Here is an 18,219-nt window from a genome sequence, read left to right as displayed (position 1 = left end):
GAGCTTGAACTTAGCTGGGAACCGCTACATGGAGACAGCAGCTGTTCTGAATTCTGGGCTTAGTTGGCCCCTCTCCAAGACAGCTCCTGGCCAATCACCTTCTCCTTGGGGATGGCCAAATATATGCCACTCATCAGCCGGTGCAGTCCATGGCACCCACTGCTCCACTGCACTGCTGCACCTCTCTGTGGAGGCCTCTGGTGTTGCCAGCAGTCACCGTGCATGTTCAGGTCTGATCACTCCTCTCACACACTGAGTCTTGACTCAGGGAGCAAGCACCTCCTACCACCTCCTTCTTCTTCATTGTACTTTCTCTCTTTGCTCCCCTGTGAGCTTCAGTTCTTGCTTCAGATCCTTCCTGGGTCCAAGGGACTCACTTCCCTCCTTTTTCTCTTCCTTGTGTTGCTATATTCCAGAGTCTGGACACCAAATCTCAGAGAGGCTCTTTCTCTGCTGCTTACTAGTCTACCACCTTCGCAGAAGTCTTGTCACATTTTCTAATGCCTGGTCATTTTAACATTACAAATGCAATGGCAAACAGAAACAGTGAAAACTTCACCAAGTATTTGGAGGCAGATTTACTTACATCAGTGGGCAATGACCTCTAGAAAAAGTGTCAGGCCTCGAAGGCCCAGGGAGAGAGGTTTTTATGGGGTTGCAAAGGGGAAGTACAGAGATAGAGTACTTGGCTATCTTTGATTGGTTCTTACAATATGCATGATAGTGACCAGCTATGCATCAGGGTGACCAGCCATTTCTAAGAAACAGAAGTAGCAGGAACTGTAACAGGAAGTATTACCTGGGCAACTAACAGAAATTGAAGTATACTGGCGGGAGGAGGGCGCATTTTCTGCTACACAAAGATTTTAAACATGCACTGTCCTTGATGTTGCTCAGACGCTTCTCCAAAGTGCTATTCATGGATGTGGTGGTGCATGCCAGTAATCCCAGCAATCCAGGAGGCTGAGGTAGGAGGGTCACAAGTTCAAACTCAACCTGAGCAATTTAGTGATTTAGCAAGATCTACTGTCAGAATAAAAAATAAAAAAGGGCTGGGCATGTAGCTCAATGGAAAGACCCTGGGTTCAATTCCCAGTATTGCAAGTAAAGAACTAAATATTAACTAAATATACATAAGTAAATAGATACTAACCATGTTTTAAAAATAAATGGAATTTATTTTGTGAGTTTGATTCAATTCAACCCCCCCCTCCCTTTTTTTTTGAGACAGTGCCTCACTATACAGTCCAGGCTGACCTTGAGTTCACTATGTAACTAGCCTAGGCTGGCTTCAATTTGCGAGGCTCCTCCTGCCTCAGTCTCCAGGGTGCTGGGATTACAGGCATGTGCCACCACTCTTAGCCAGTTGTTCAATTTTGAGCCTTCTGGTTTAACATGAAAAAGATGCTCTTAAGAAAAGTGTTGGCCAGGCTTGGTGGTGCACTCCTGTAAACCCAGCACTCAACAGGCTGAGGCAGGAGGATCATCACGAGTTTGAGGCCAGTCTGGGCTACGTAGTAAGTTCAAAGCTAGCTTGAACTACCTAGTGAGACCCTGTCTCAAAATAGAAAAAAAGAAGAAAAGAAAGCAGTGGTACTTATGAGGTGAGGTTAATTCTTACCCAGGGATCTGGGGTTGAAAGGGGAGCTCTTCATTTCTCATGATAGGAAACCCTAAGGACCCCATTTCTGTACTTCTGTGAGTTGTAGGCAGTGTTTCAGTGCACACAGGCAGCATACTCTGATCAAACCCAGCCTGCCTGGATGCACGCTTCCCTCAACCTCCCCAGCCACTGGTAGTCACTCTGCTACTGTCAGGTTGACTTTTTGTTTTTTATCTTTCCCATGTGAGAATATGAACATGTGGTACTGCTTTATTTCCCCTAACGTGATGGTCTCCATGTCCATCCATTTTGCTGCAAATGACAGGATCTCATCCCTCCTCATGGCTGAATAGTACTCTGTTGTGTGTGCAAGTCACATTTTCTTTACCGTTCGTCAGGTGACAGGTAAGAGTCAAGCTTTTCTAACACATCAGTGCATCTACCCACAGTGCAAGTGCTGGGGTCCTGCTCCTTAATTAGGGCCCTGATGTTGGCAACACTGGCCTGCAGGACTGAGAATTGGAGCTCTGCACTTTGGTAACTAAATTCAAGTGCAGATTCAAAGAAGTAGATCTTTGAGTGTGTGAATAAAATGCCATTTGACTAATAAGCATTTAAGTTTTGTGTTTTGTGGGGTTTTTTGTTTGTTTGTTTTGGTTTTTTTGTTTGTTTGTTTTGGTCTTTTTGAGACAGGGTCTCGCTATGCAGTTCAGGCTGGCCTTGAGCTCACTTTGTAGCCCAGGCTGGTCTCAAACTTGCAATGATTCTCCTGCCTCAGCCTCCTGAGTGCTGGGATTACATAAGATTCTTTTTAAAATCATGTAACACTAGTTAGGACAGTCTTAGCGATGATTCTATTCCAATCCTCATTGTTATGGATAAAAAAACTTGGACAGAGCTTGCAATGAACAGGACTTTTGACTCCAGGAATTGCTCTTCCAACTATAGTTTTTTGATGTTAACTTTATAACAGTCTGAAAATCTCCCTCTTTCTATCTGATTACAGAGTCCAAATAGTGATAGCATGAGTCCTATGTGTCTTAGTCGGTTTCCTGTTGCTATGATAAAATGCCCAAGGCTGGGTACTTCATAAAAAAAAGGTTATCAAGCTTATGGATCTGGGGGTGAGAAAGTTCAAGATCAGGTGGCCTCATGTGATGAGTGCCTCATGCTGTGTCATAACGTGGCAGATGGCATCCCATAGCAGAAGCATGTATAAGGACAGCAAGCAGCACACGCAGAAGAAACCAAGCATGTGGACGACCCAACTTTATAACAATCTGCTCTTGAGGAAACTAACACAGTCTCTTGATACCTAACCCATTCCCAAGAGAGGGGCATTAGTACCTTGCCAGGGTGCTCCTACTGCCCCATGACTTAATCATCCTCCATCTTCACCCTATAGAGGTTTCCCCACCTATTGGTAGCATTGCAGCGAGGACCAGGTTTCCAGCACATGGACTGTCAGGGGACAAACCGTCTCCAAACCATACCAGCCACAATGCACCGGCATTGTCCACAGAGGAGCCTCACGTGACTCGGCAAACCGGTCCTCAGGAAGTGCTGGTGCCATTCCCCAGGGGACCTTATGGGACAGCTGCACCCTGCAGACGTGAGCCCATACTGTGTTCCAGACATGAGGCAGAACGAGCACCAGGACTAAGTCTTAGAAAGAGCAAACTGCTTCTATGATTCACACCCACACTAGTTTTCCAAAGGACTCTAGATTTACTCTGAAAACCAAAAGTGTTCACCCCCCAAGGACGCTGTGGCGCTGAGGAGGTGGCTGGTGATGGGAGCCGGGCCTCAGGGTGGTCCCTGCCCAGGTCTGATCACCCACTCAGCTGGTGAGCGGCCCCGGAGAAGGGTCCCTGCGGAGTCCCGCACCCTGCGTGCCAGGCGGCTGCAGTCCCGGTCACTGCAAGGGCCCAGTGGCCGTCAGTCCTCCTGGCTCTCTCCCTCTGATGACAGTGCAGTCTCCGAGGCCCTGGTCTCTCTCCGGCAGAACACACATTTGGTGAATATTTCAGAAGAGCTGTCGCTTTCGAAGGTGGAGAAAGACCTGTCGCATCCTTCACACTGCCATGAAATATTTTAAGACAGGAGCAAGGAGATGCTGGTCAGAGGAGACCAAGGGATGGAGGTGAAGTTCCCTGCCCACCCCCAGCTCCACCCAGCTACCCCGGCTGGGCCGAGGCAGGGCTCCTTCTCCGGAGTCTTCAGTCCCACAAAGTCGCCACTGCATGGGTTGGCGAGGACAGGCTTCTGTTCCCTCTCCCTCTCCAAAGCTAAGCACACGGAGGGCAGGGCCTTGGTGGTGGGGCAGATGGGCGAGTGTCCAACCCTGTCCACTGCTCTGTGCGGAGCAGAACTGTGGAGCTCAGGGGACATTCTGACACCTTGACATGGGGGGACACCTGACTTTTATGGAACTGAGAGAAGCAGCAGGCTGAACAAACCAAGCAGGGGTTTCTACTTGGCTAATGCAAGCGCTCAGCATCCCTCGGTCCTGGGCCTGCTTCCGGCCACAGCCCACAGAAGCTCACCTGCTCACCTGCTTCCCACTCACCCTGGAGAAATATGAACAGGGGCCTGGGGCCGTGGAACGGGGCCCAGAGGCCTGGCTGGGGGTCTGGGCTGGAGTACAGGAGCTCATGCGGTGTCCAGCTGTGCATCCGGCCACTGCTGCACTGGACGCAGTGCTGCCTCATCTCCCCGACACCTCCGCATTTGCTCCACCCTAGCCATGCCAGCCGGACTCGCTGCCTCAGGAGCAGGGCTGAGCCCGCGGCAGGGGAGTTCTCCCCTGGAACATCGGCCTGGCTCGCCCCTACCACTTTCCAGGCTGCGCACGGCCACCTTCTCAGCTGGACCTGTCCTTTAAAATACTGCGAGCCTACGCTCCCACTCTCCCTGTGTCATTGTCCTTCAAACTACTATCACTGTGTAGCTTACTACATGTCTTCCTTGTATCTTTACACATTGTTTGTCTCTTCTCTTAGAATTTAAACTCCTACAGGGCAAGAACTTTACTCTCCTAGGTATATCCCCAGTTGCCAATAAATGTTTGTTCAAAGAATAAATTCATTTGTGGTGGACCAATGCAAGTCTTCACTGGGCTTAATTTTACCTAGTACCAACCTGTTTCACCTTTAAACCCATGCTCTTTTTGTACTTGATTACCAAAGGAATTTGGTCAATTTCTTCAATATCCCATAGTCTCATGGTCCTATCCTAAAACAAGGCGAACAGTAAAACATTGATCAGGAAAAAGTTCATGGTACATCCATACACTGGAATAACATTGAGTGCCCCACAGTTATCACGCCACAAAATGACACAGAAGTACCTTCCATGCATGTTAAGCAAAAGAAGTCAATCTGAAAAGGCTGCAGACTGTCTAACTCCAACTCTAAGACATTCTGGAAAAGGAAAAACTATAGAGATAATAAAAAGGTCAGTGGTTGTCAAGGTCCTGAGGAAGAGGATGAGGAACAAATAGATGGGGCCCAAGGTATTTTTAGGGCAGTAAAATTACAGTGGTACCTCGATTCATGAAGTTAACTCGAATTCCCTGATCAGAATCATGGAAAGAATTAATTTGGTGAACCGAGGCACCTCTGTATTCTGTGTGCTGCTAACATGGTGGAGGCATGGCATGCATTTGGCAAAACTCATAGAACCTAAAAAATAAAGAGTGAAGTGGTGTGAATTATGGAGTTTAGGTAATAATAGTTCCAGAAAGGAATAGAGTCTTCTGGATACCTTGGTCTTAGCACAGTGAGACATTGCTGGACTTCTACCCTCTGGAACTGTGGGATATTAAGTTTGTGTTGTTTTATGTTTAAACAGTGCAATCTATGATAATTTATTATAGCAAAACTACTACACTGGAATTAAACCCTCAAAAATGAAAGAAATAATAAAAAAATGGGCAACTGAAATGAATAGACACTTCTCAGAAGAAGTACAAATAGCCAGTAAATATATGAAAAAAAATATTCAACATCACTGGCTATTAGAGAAATGCAAGTTAAAACAACACTGAGATTTCATCTTACTCTAGAAAAAATGGCTACCATCAAGAAATCAAACAATAAAAGCCAGGTGTGGTGGAGCACATCTATAATCCCAGCATTTGGGAGGCTGAGGCAAGAGGAGTACCAGGAGTTCAAGGCCATCCTGGGCTACATAGTGAGTTCAAGACCAGCCTGAACTGCATAGTGAGAATTTGTCACCCCTAAAAAAAGACTTAACTTTAGCCAGAAATCATGTGTGCATGATAAGAACAGAGCTACAAGTCAAAGTGGATGTCACATTTGACAGTATACTTTTTTACCACTGTATAAAAGAAAAGGATGTCCTATGAGCTACAGGAACTTCAGAAAACTACTGGAAAAAGAAATGGAGAAGTAAAAATAATTTACTATATTAGGTCAGAAAGAAATTCATCACATTGCCGGCATGGTGGCACATGCCTGTAGTCCCAACATGTGGGAAGCTGAGGCAGGAGGATCGTTGCAAGTTCAAGACCAGCCTGGGCTGCAAAGTAAGCTCAAGGCCAGCCTGAACTGCATAGTGAGACCCTGTCTCAAAAAACAAAACAAAACAAAGCAAAACAAAACAAAACAAAAAAATAAAGAAATTCATCACCGTTGGGAGGTTTGCTGTTGTGGCAAAATGTACATGACAAGCTGGGTGTGGTGCACGCTTGTAATGCCAGCACTCAGGAGGCTGAGGCAGGAGGATCACTGTGAGTTCAAGGCCAGCCTGGGCTACACAGTGAGACCTTGTCTCAAAAAGATTTGAAAAAGTACATGACATATTTCTTATGTTAAGCACTCATAAGTGCACAATTTAGAGACATTAAATATATTCACAACATTGTGTCATCATTACCACTACCTGTAGTCAAAACTTTTATTTTGTTTAAATAATAGTATCCATGTAGCAGAAAAGTAAAAAAGTACAGAAAAATATATAATTTCAAGTAAACACTCACTTTTTCTATTTTTATATTAAAGCAATAACCTAAGGCCCTATACTTTTTCTTACATATTATATTATTATGGGCTTTTGTTTTTGTCTTTTTGAGACAGGGTTTCACTATGCAGTTCAGGCTGGCCTTGAACTCACAGTGATCCTCCTGCCTCAGCCTCCTGAGTGCTGGCATTACAGGCATGCACCATGCCCAACTTATTATGGGCTTTCAGTCTGAGCTATGTGTATCCCAGGCTGCCTCTCTAGAGGGCTGGTGATGTTAGGCAGTCTTGCCCATACTCTCAGAGGCCTATAAACCTCCACCCTGGAGAATTAAATGTTCTGATAAAGGTAAGGTGGGACCCCACTTCTCGATGTTCCTGCTTGAAGAATAGTCCTTAGGATATCCATGGTGAGCCGTTCTGAGCCACCAAAATGGGATCCCAAGATGCACTGGTGCAGAGGGGAGGGCAGGCCCACCTGGGCCTCGGGCAGTCTCTACTGCTCCTCTGTGTGTGGCACCTGCCCTCCGAGCCCCTTGTCAGCTCCTCCACACCTGTCTGACAGCCTCTTTCTCCAACAAACGCAGAAATGCTCAAATGCAGAAATACCTGGCCACTCCCACACCCGCAGATGGAAAGACTCACTTTCCTCTTTCCCAGGCGGCTCCGGGGCCCAAGCATCACGCCGAGCCTCCCCAGGAATTTGAGACTCGGGAGTAATTCTCCAGCACTCACCAAGTCTGACAAATCTGATGGACACTGTAAGTCACTCAAAGCAAGGGCACGTTTACCTTTGAAGCAGACAGAATCCATTTCTTGTCATTACTGACAGCAACATCCATCACCCAGTCATCATGGCCCTGAAGAAAAATAAAAATTTAACAAGGATCCTCAGAGAAAGTACCTTTATCAAAGCAACAGAAGCGAAGTTAGAACCCAATGTTGCTTCCCTTTAAAACCAATAACTGTACTTCCTGTTTCCTCAACATGTAAGGCAGAATACATACTATAAAGACTGGTGATATATATGTTTATTGCGGTACTGTATGTTTTTAAAAACGGTTCTGTGATGTTCAGAAGGGTAGACGGACATACAGGATTATATTCCCATCTGGTCGCAAGCTTCTGTTGGCGCTCTGTGTTACAGGAAATACCACCCCGAGGTCCTAGCGGTGAGGGGGCTTTTGGCTTCACATTAACGGCAAACCACTGTGACCCATGGTGGCTGGGCAGATGGTGGGGGCTGGCACGGCTTCATGATGTCTGCGTCAGCAGCTTTGTCACCCTCTGGCCTTTCCCTTACGGACAGAGGGGGAAGGCGAGGCAACAGGTGTGGTAGGAAGGCAGGGAGCAAGAGAGGTTAGGCTGCCGCGTACAACAAAAAGGAATTCGAGGAGAGCCGAGAAAAGGGGGAGAGAAATGAGAACAACCTGATAGGGGCAAAAGGGTTTCTCACCACCGGGGATTTAACATTCAATCTTAGGCTGCTTATTTGCTGGGAGGTAAGTTTTGTTTGCACTCTCAAACCCTAGATGGAGACAGACTGGCCCATGGCCCTGGGCGTGTGCTGCTCAAGGAGGCAGGGTCTCGGCTTGGGGCTGTGGGGACACGGAGATCAAGTGTCTTGTTGGGGAGGGGCTGGGGATTTAGCTCAGCGGCAAAAGCGCCTGCCTGGCAAGTGCAAGGTCGTGAGTTCGGTTCCCGGTACCGGAGAAAAAACAAAACACAACAAAACACAAAAAAACAAAAAGAGTCTTGTGCGGGGGAGCACTGACAGATAAAGGCAAGGATCAGGGAACATGCAGAAGTCATGGGTACAGGGTCCCCGGAACAGGGGCAGCGAGTGACCCAACCTTGGATTCCGCCCTGTTGGGTAATGCGTCTCTAACTGCAGAGCCACTCCGAGTTGGGTCTCTTAACTTCCAGCCGGGAGCACTCAGCTGACAGCCCCCATCCTGGAGCTCCCGGCTGTCCACGCCTCTTGTGACATCTCTTCCCCTGCACGGCTGCTGTCCTGCTGTCGGGACGCTTCCGCCCCTGGGGGTGCCCTTGCTGTTCCACTGATCGCAGTGCCCTGCTGCTCCGCCCGAGGCGAGCGCCTCCATCCCGGAGAAGCCGTCCCTGCCCACCGCCACGGGGCGGTCCTGAGTCTGTTTCTATCCTGTCCCCTGGTTTGGTTTCTCCACCCCTCACACTGTCGGGATCCGCTGCTGGTTCTCGGCTGTCTTGCCTACAGGGCGCCAGCTCCCTTAGGAGGCACCAGGCCTGTCTGGCTGCTGTGTGGCCAGCTTCGGACACGGCTCAGAGGGACCCAGGAGCACAGCTCAGATCTATCTGACGCTGCCCTCCGTACCTTCAGGGACAGCTTCCGGTAGCCTTCTGCCACGTCCCAGATGGCCACGGTCTTGTCGAAGCCTCCGGAAATGAGAAAAGAGCCTGCAACAGCACGGGAGAGTCTGGGTGTGTGTGGGGGGACGTCCTCCTCGGTGAGGGCACGGTGGCTCACGCTGACCACCCTGAAACCTTCCTGGGGGGCTCGGTGACCCCCAGCCAATCACAGCAGGCTCTCATCATGCATGGTAGTTAGGGCCCATAGATGTTATGGGTGTTGGGCTAGCAAATGCGGAACCATTGCTCCTGGGGAAATGCAGGGTTAGGGTCCCCAGAGCCTCTGGTCACCGGTTCATCAATTCACCAGTACATAAGCTTGTTTTATGAGTGTTTCTGTTTAAGCACACACACACACACACACACGCACACACTCACTGACACTGATTCATTAGCACTGAACTCATAGCCAACAGCACTAAGGCTATTGCCTGAACTCAAGTGTACCTAACGTGAGCGTTTTCTCCGTTAGGTCCATCACAGAGTTCTTGCACTTAGGAACACTGGACAGCACTTCCGCACTGTGCGTGAGACCCATTTCAAACAGCAAAACTACTAACCAAAAGCACAAAAATGGTGGGGCTGGAGCTTTGTTGCTTAAACTACACTGAGCTGAGTTTCCATTATAAACAAAATTGAGCCTATGAGTTTTTTTGACCTCATGGCAAAAAAAAGAAAAATCCCCCCTCATCCCTGGAGATTGCCTCTCTGACATTAGCAAAGTCCGTACGCATGGAATAGGAAGAACTCTGCCCGGCGCCCTTTGAGAACACGGGCTGGCGCGTGTTCATCACTCACTGTCTCTGGCAAAGCAGCAGGAGCTCACGGAGCCTTCGTGGCCCCGCATCAGGGTCACACAGGCGCCGCGGTTTCGAAAGTCCCCCGTGTAGATGTTCCATATTCTCAAGGTCTTATCCCAGGAGGCTGTACACAGGAAATGGCCACTGAAGGTAAAACAGCAGTTCGAGATGCCGCTGTCGTGCGCCCTGAAATACAGACAGGGGGCGTGTTAGCGCCTCGGGCATCAGAGAAGTCTGCTCCCTAGAAGAGGGGAGGAAGCCGGACGCGGCCACCATCTCCTGTGAGCAAATGGACATCAGTCCTCTGATCCACCGCGGTGCAGACATGAATTGCTCAGGCTGTGGCACACTACGCCGGGATTTCTCAGCCACCTGAGTGTTGACATTCTGTGCTGGATAAATCTTCGTTGTGGAGGTCCGCCCTGTAGAACGGAGGGTGCTTATCGGTGTCCCTGGCCTCTGTCAGCTAAATTCCAGTAGCTCCTGTCATAACCCACTTAGACGAACCAAACTGTCCCCAGTCATTGCCGAATGTCCGCTGGGGAACAAAACTGCCCCCATTTGAAGCATTGAAAGTTCAAAAGCCACTTGTGGCCTGAGGGAAAAAACACCTGAAAAGCCATCCTTGGTGGTGAATGGACTGACAGCTGTTCAGCTCCGTGCTGGCTCCACTTACTGAGAGGTTGTCCCTCTCCTCCTCCTTCCTCCCTGTGATGCTGGGCCTGGCTCCTTCTCCCCACGTCCCACTGCTGTGTCCCCGTCCCACTTCTTTCTCACTCACTGTCCTTATTTTTCCACACCAGCGCTCTCTCCCTTTTCCCCCACCTCTCCTCATCTGTCTTCGGTGCCATTACAGCGCAGAATAATGTTCTATGTTTATTAACAAAGGTTTGGGGTATCTACACTTGATTTTAAACTATCTTTCCTTGAAAAGAAAAAAATCTATCAGATTTCAGCCACTTTTTGTTGTGTTTGTGAGCCTCAATATTTCCCCTGAGATTCTTATTTCATCTGACAGAGGTTCGGGTGACACCATAAATAAGTCCGTGCATCTCTGTGCCAAATCAGCCATTTCACCGGAAGAAAGCGCTGAGCAAAATCGTTTTCCAGAGCTCAGGTCAGAGCGTCGAACCCCATTTCAGTTCACTAAAAGGCACAAGCTGAGCAAGGTGAAAAAACAATGTCAGCTCCTCAGAGGTGCCCGGGACAAATTCCCTGAGCCTTGGTGTCTGGTGGGCAACCTGGCCACGAATTTTTTTTTTTGAGACAGGGTCTCTCTATGTAGTTCAGACCAGCCTTGAACTCACTGTGTCGCCCAGGTTGGCCTGGAACTCTCAGTGACCCTCCTGCCTCGGCCTCCTGAGTGCTGGGATTATAGGTATGTGCTGCCATACCTAGGTTTGGCCAGGATTTTTAAGCAATCGTTATAAAAGTGCTCACAGGACAATTATTATGAATCATGCTTGGAACAAGAAGTTAGAAAACTTCAGTGAAGAAATAAAACGTATAAGAAGAAGCCAATGGAAATTTTTGAAGTGAAAAACACAATAGCTGATTGAAAACGTTGCTTGGGTGACTCAGCAGCAGAGTGGAGAGAGCAGTGGAAGAATTAGTGAACGTGAAGGCAGAACCAGACAAATTAGCTTAGCTGAACAAATGAGAGAAAACAGAGCCTAGACATTTACATGACTATGACAAAAGATTTACCACTTATGCCATCAGAGGTACCGTACCGGGGCAGAGAAAGAAGGCACAAAAGAGCTGCATAATCCCAGCACTTAGGAGGCTGAGGCAGGAGGATCACCCCAAAGTTAAGGCCAGCCTGGGCTGCATATTGAGACCCTGCCTCAAAAAACCAAAACATGGGGGAGAAGGGAGGCCTCAAAAAATAATTGAAGAGCCAGGCGTGGTGGTGCATGCCTGTAATCCCAGCACTCAGGAGGCTGAGGCAGGAAGATCATTTGCAAGTTCAAGACCAGCCTGGGCGACAAAGTGAGCTCAAGGCCAGCCTGAACTGCATAGCGAGACCCTGTCTCAAAAAAGACCAAAAAAAAAAAAAAAATTGAAGAAATAATGGCTAAAATTTTACCACCTTGTGCAAAAAATATATACCTACATATTCAAGGTTCTGAGTAAACTCCAAACAGGATCAATCCAAAGAAATGCATACTCAGACACATCAGAATTAGACTTCTGAAAACCAAAGATAAAGAAAAAAATCCTGAAAGCAGCCAGAGTGAGGAATGGCACCTTATCAAGGGGAGAAAACAATTTGTGTGATGGCAGGTGGCACATCAGGGACCAGGGAGGCCAGAGGGAAATGACAGGGCAGCTCTTAAGCACGGAAGAAAAGATCTGGTAATTGAGATTTCTGTATCTTCCGTAAGTTCAAGGCCAGGCTGGGTACATAGTGAGACCCTGTCTCGAAAAGCCAAACCAACAGAAATAAACAAATAATAAGTGGTGTATTTACAGACAGTCAATTTAAGATGAAGCAAAACTACCAGGAGATGCTTTGCTTATTTCCCTCTCCCACCACCATGTCCACTAGGACAGCAGGGGAGGGTGGGCTGGTGTGCCCACAGCTGGAGCTTGGTTGCCTCTGCTGCCCTCACCCGCCTCACCGCCACCCTGGAGCGCCTCTGAGAAGCAGCGCAGAGGGGTCCCCCACGGCCCCCTAAACTCGGCTTCATGAACAGCACACGCCGGGCCTGTGTTATCTTGTTCAGACCTCACCTCTGCTCTGCCTGCAGGGAGGAAACTGAGGCCCCAGGTCACCCAGAATGGGAAGCCACATCCTCTCTATGCCTGACCAGGCCACCAGGGGAAGCTGGCCCGGCAGCAGGAATGGAGCAGAGCAGGCAGGGTGACAGGAGCAGCTCAGGGTGGGATCCTGATACAGGGCCCGGTGCTGAGGGCTGGCCCCATCTGGTGGTGGCCGTTGACTAGGGAACCTGTTTTACAGGAGAGGCTGGAAATTCACTTTGTGTATGTGGTGGGGGAGGAGGGTAGACAGGGGGTTGAACCCAGGGCCTTTGAACTGAGCTGCACCCCGTCCTCTTTTTATTTTGAGACACTGTATCACCACACTGCCTAGGCTGTGCTCGAACTCACATCTTCCTCCTTGGCCTCCCAGAGGCTGGGACTGCAGGTGGGCACCGCCAGGCCCGCTGGAATTCACATGTTGATGAGGGCTCTGCACTGTTTTCCAGAGTGGACTCGCACCGTGACAAGTGCATCTGGGGCCCAGCCCAGTGTGCAGGCCGCAGCTGGCAGCTTCTCCCTGCCCGGCTCTCTGTCCTCTTGGAGCGCCCGAGACACACTGGAGACACCGCCGCAGGGACCCCCGCCTGCAGGCAGACTCTGGGAGGGTGCGGAAGGAGGCGTCCCATCCACCTTGCTGCTGCAGGATGCTGCTGGCCTCTGGGACCCTTCTCACCTGGGGATGGTGAGCAGCGTGGCCTGGGAGGTGACATCCCAGATCTTGATGCACCTGTCCAACGAGACGGAAGCCACCCTCTGGCTGTCCGGGTCAAAGCAGCATGCCATGATCGACCTTCTGTGATGGCCTGCAGCACAGGAAAGTGGTTTGTTACCATGAGGGCCACACTCCGGGCCACTCAGCCACTGATAGCACGGAGATGCAGCTCCAGTTCTCATAAGCGACTGCGCACCTGCACGCACGTTTCCTGAGTGCCTACCTCGAGCCAGGCTTGGAACCCTAACCCAGCTGACCTGCTTTCTGCACGACGGGAGAGATGCCCTTGAGCAGGCAGCACCCGCCACATGAGAGGGCCGTGAGGGTACTGCACGGCTCACCTAGGCCCAGCATGCCTCCCCTGGGCCCTCAAGGGCCCTAAAAGTCATCAGGCAGGAAAAGAAGTGTGCCCCTGGCAGAAGGAACAGCACATGCAGAGGCCTGGCGGGTGGACTGAGCCCAAAGCACGGTGCACAGCTGGAATTCGGAGTGGAGGAGAGGCAGAGTGTGAGGTGATCCATTAGGGGGGCAAAGCGAGCTGTGGGCAGTGCTCCTGTCATGGTAACAGGTTGGTAAAAGGAAATAGAAAGGACACATGGGAAGTCGTCACATGCAGTTCAGGAAGGCCCCTGTGAAATGTATTGTTAATAATGGACACCTCTAGCCAGGCGTCGGGGCACACACCTGTAATGCCAGCACCATGGGAGGCTGAGGCAGGAAGATCATAATTGCGAGCCCAGTCTGTCTGGACAACTTAGCAATTTAGGGAAATCCTGTCTCAAATTTCCTTCCTTTCCCTTCCCTTCCTTCCCTCCTCTTTTCCCCTTCCCCCTTCCCTTCCCTTTTTCTTTCTTCTCCCTGTCTCTTTCCCTCTCCCTCTCCCTCTCTCTCTCTCTCTCTCTGTCTCTTTGGTGCTGAGGATCAAACCCAGGGCCCTGTGCTTGCTAGGCAAGTGCTCTACTGCAGAGTTAAATCCCAATCCTCAAAAAACTTTTTTAAAGGTGTGAGGTGCTGGGGCTCAGTAGCTCAGTGCGAAGGCATTGGGGTCAATCTTCAGCACCACAAAATAATAATAATAATAATAACTAATAACAAGTATGTCTGGACTAGAGATTCAGCTCAGTGGCAGAGCATCTGCCTAGTGTGCTCATGGTCCTGGGATGGATCCCGGCACCCAAAATAATAATTATAATAATAATAATGATAAAAGACACCTTTTAGGAAGGGACAGATACAGCAGCCTAGCACTCTTTACATACGGAAAAATTTTAAACAATAACTGCATTTTTAAAAAATTTGCCTTTTTAGACAATTGCAGCCCTGCACACAGGTGGAGGAAGCAGCGCAGGGAAACCCCTCGCGACTTCCGCCCAGCTTCCCATGTGGTAGCATCGTGATGCTGCAGTATCACCGCCAGGGAATTCATACATGCTGGGTATTTTGTATGTGGTTATTATTTTTATTTTCTAGAAAATATTTTAATATTTTATATTCTGTATTTTTATATTCTATAAATATAGAATATTTATATTCTATCAATACAGGTAGAAGCTGGACGCAGCGGTGCTTGCATGTAATCCTGGCACTTTGCAGGGGCTAAGGCAGGAGGATCACAAGTTCGAGTCCTGCTTGGGCAGCTTAGGGAAACCTTGTCTCAAAATGAAAGGGGTGGGCATGTAGCTTAGTGTGAAGGTGCTGGGCTGCATCCCCAGCATCATAAATGAATAAAGCCAGGTAGAAATATGGAGAAGGCTGAGCCTATGTGCATGTGCGGCTGGACGGGAACATCGCTTCATTTGTTATAAACACAAGACTGAAATGAAAAGCATTAACCAAAGAGGATCAGGCTTGGTCTAAACTGTGCTTTTCCCAGTGCCCCAGCCTTCACCAAGCAAAGCAGTCAGCAGTTACTGTTGCTCAAGTGACAAGCAAGTGCTCCCATGGAGGCAAGACCTAGCTGGGGCCCGGGTGATCTCACCTTCAATGTATGTCACATTGCTGATGTTTTCTGCGTCCATTATGTAGATTCCATGATCTATATCCAAGGCCGAGACCACGTATTTCCCATCCGGGGAATATTTACAGGACACTACAAAGGTATCATGCCTGATCTTCCACTGAAAGGGGGCGACAATCAAAAGGTCATTTCCACCCTCTCCCTGGCCCAGCCACCCAGTAGAACTCTCTGACGATGGAAATTTCCATCCACACACCATCCAAAATGGTGGCCGCTGGTCCCTGGCACTGGTAGTGGGCGGTGTGAAGAAGGAGCTGAATGTTTAAGGTTGTATACTTTTAATTAATTAACTTCTTAACAAATTAATCTGGGTCCAGGACAGAGGCACAGGGACAGAGGGCACACACGGAGAACCGGCAGCAAGGTTCTAGCAATGGTCAACTTTATTCCTATTCAGTGGGGTAAACAAGTGCTAGCAAACGTCTGCCTTGTGCCTGGCACTGTGGACAGGATGCTATAGTGAGTGTCCCAGACACTCACGGCACCCTGTGGAGGAAAAGGGGGTGATGAGCTAGCTACAGTGTTGTACATTTGTAATCCCAGCACTTAGGAATGGAGGCAGGAGGACTGTGAGTTTAAGGCCAGCCTGGGCTACATAGTGAGTTCAAGGTTGGCTTGCACTACATACAATAGAATGCTGTCTCAAAGATAAGAAAAAAGGCAGGGAAAGGGGCAATGTGTACTCAGTGATCTAGGAAAGGAGGATCTATTCCTAGTGTTATTGTGACTGCTTTAAAATATGTACTCAAAATCTTTAATAGTTTCCCTCTCCAATAGGTGGGGCCCAGTTACCAATTCCTTGAATGTTGCTGGAATTAGTGACTGGATTCTATTTTTTTTTTTTTTTTTGTCTTTTTGAGACAGGGTCTCGCTATGCAGTTCAGGCTAGCCTTGAGCTTACTTTGTAGCCCAGGCTGGTCTCGAACCCACAACAGTCCTCCTGCCTCAGCCTCCCGAGTGCTGGGATTATAGGCATGTGCCACCACTCCCAGCTGTGACTGGATTCTAATGAGCAGAACATGGCAGAAGGGAAAGTGTGGGGCTAGAACATAAAAGAAATCATGGGGCTGCGCGTATAGCTTGGTGGTAGAGAACATGGTCAGCCTTGCCCAAGGCCCTGGGTTCAACACCCAGCACCAAAAAAATAAATAAATAAATAAAATAAAATAAGGAATCATGGCTTGCTCCTTGCTCTTTCTTGGCTCACTTGCCCTGTGGAAGTTAACTGGGTGTCCTGAGGACACACAGCAGCCCCGAGTCTCCCTGGGGATCCACATGGAGCTGAACCGAAGCCTCCTGCCCCCGGCCAGTGAGTGAGCCGCTGTGGAAGGGATTCTCCAGCCCCCATAGAGCCTTAAGCTGACGGCAGCCTCAGATGACCTCTGCACTGCGGCTTCACAAGAGGCCTGAGCCAGAACCAGTTAAGATGACGAAAAGGAAATTTACAGCAGAAGAAATAAACACTTGGGAAAATATTCAAAGCCAGGAGTGATCAGCGCAAGTCTCATTTTTTTCCCACCTACCACATTGCCCATATCTTTAAAAACTCGTGATACCCAGCGCTTGAGGGTGGGAGGTGGTGCGTTCTCCTTGAATCCCCCGGGTATCAGCGGGCAAGCTTTCTGGAAAGCATTTTTAAAGCTCTGTGTTTCTATACTATTTGAAGTGGCAATGAAATCTAGCTATAGATACTAAAAATATATGGCAGCACATGTGTAAAAAACATATGCAATCGCCGGGCATGGCGGCACATGCCTGTAATCCCAGCACTTGGGAGGCTGAGGCATCGTTGGGAGTTCGAGACCAGCCTGAGCTACAAAGTGAGCTCAAGGCTAGCCTGAACTGCATAGCGAGACCCTCTCTCAAAAAGACAAAAATAAAAAAATAAAAATAAAAATAAATACAAAAACGTATGCAAGCCATGATATAGCCATGTATAGTGCCACACAAGTGCCTGCCTGGCAAGCAGAAGGTCCTGAGTTTGATTCCCAGTATCCAAAAAAAAAAATGCAAACTTTCCTTATCATAGTGTTATTCATAAACAAAAATAAGAAGAGCCTTAGAGTTCTCTAACAGGGAGCAGTGAGACAGGTGAGAAGTCCTGCCCTGTCTGGGCCACGGAATCCCATCCAGTCATTAAAAAGGACGATGGGTCCAGACCTGGTGGTGCATGCCTATAATCCCTTTACTCAGGAGGCGGAGGCAGGAATATTGCCATGAGTTTGAGGCCAGCCTGGGCTCCACAGGGAGTTCAAGACCAGCTTGTACTAAGAGAGAGACCCCGTCTCGAAAAACCGAAACCAAAACCAACCCTCCCCACCTCATAAAACAAACCAAATCAGGACCCAAATAAAAGGGTAATGGAGGGACTGGGGATTTAGCTCAGCAGCACAGCACCTGCCTGGCAAGCATGAGGTTGTGAGTTCAATTCCCAGTACCGGAAAAAAAAAACAAAAAAAAACAAAAAAAAAAGAAAAAAAAAGAAAAAAAGGATAATGGAGCTCTATTCTTACTTGTTTTATTGTTAATCAAGGGCAGGGGGAGTCGGGGCCCAGAAAGTATATATATGATGACACTATGTTTGTTAATAGGATATACTTGCCTAGGTTCATAACCAAACTGTACAGAGAAAGAGACACTGAGATGTTAACTATAATCTCTGACTGACGCTTTTAAGGGTTTTCTGTTGTTTAGCTGTTTTGTGATACTGAAGCTTAAACCCAGGGCCTTTCCAATGAGCTACTTTCCCAACCCTTAAAAAAATTTTTTTCCAAACAGGGTCTCGCTGAATTGGTAAATTGCTGAGACTGACCTCAAATCTGTTATCCTCCTATCTCAGCTTCTCAGAGTGCTGGAATTACAGGCATGCACCACCACATGTTATTTGCTTGCTTTTAAACATGGCTTATCTTGTCTTTCCAAAAATGTTTTCAATGAAAAAAAAAAAAAAA

The 18,219-nt window shown here is 48.4% G+C and overlaps 1 protein-coding gene across 1 annotated transcript; it reads right to left on the bottom strand.

Moving 5' to 3' along the window:
- Positions 1-3,311: 3,311 nt before the first annotated feature.
- Positions 3,312-15,368, bottom strand: Wdr88 (WD repeat domain 88; the record flags this gene model as incomplete). Its single annotated transcript, XM_013522282.1, is given in 7 exon segments — positions 3,312-3,682; positions 4,745-4,837; positions 7,377-7,445; positions 8,939-9,021; positions 9,772-9,959; positions 13,213-13,342; positions 15,230-15,368. Coding segments are annotated over 7 exon segments (843 nt in total), but the record flags the coding sequence as incomplete, so codon positions are not given.
- Positions 15,369-18,219: the final 2,851 nt, after the last annotated feature.

This window comes from Chinchilla lanigera, unplaced genomic scaffold (assembly GCF_000276665.1).
Source record: "Chinchilla lanigera isolate Chin_1 unplaced genomic scaffold, ChiLan1.0 scaffold00067, whole genome shotgun sequence".
In the NCBI taxonomy this organism is placed as follows: domain Eukaryota; kingdom Metazoa; phylum Chordata; class Mammalia; order Rodentia; family Chinchillidae; genus Chinchilla; species Chinchilla lanigera.
Note: the sequence above shows the minus strand (reverse complement) of the source record. Positions and strands in the feature narration are given on the sequence as shown.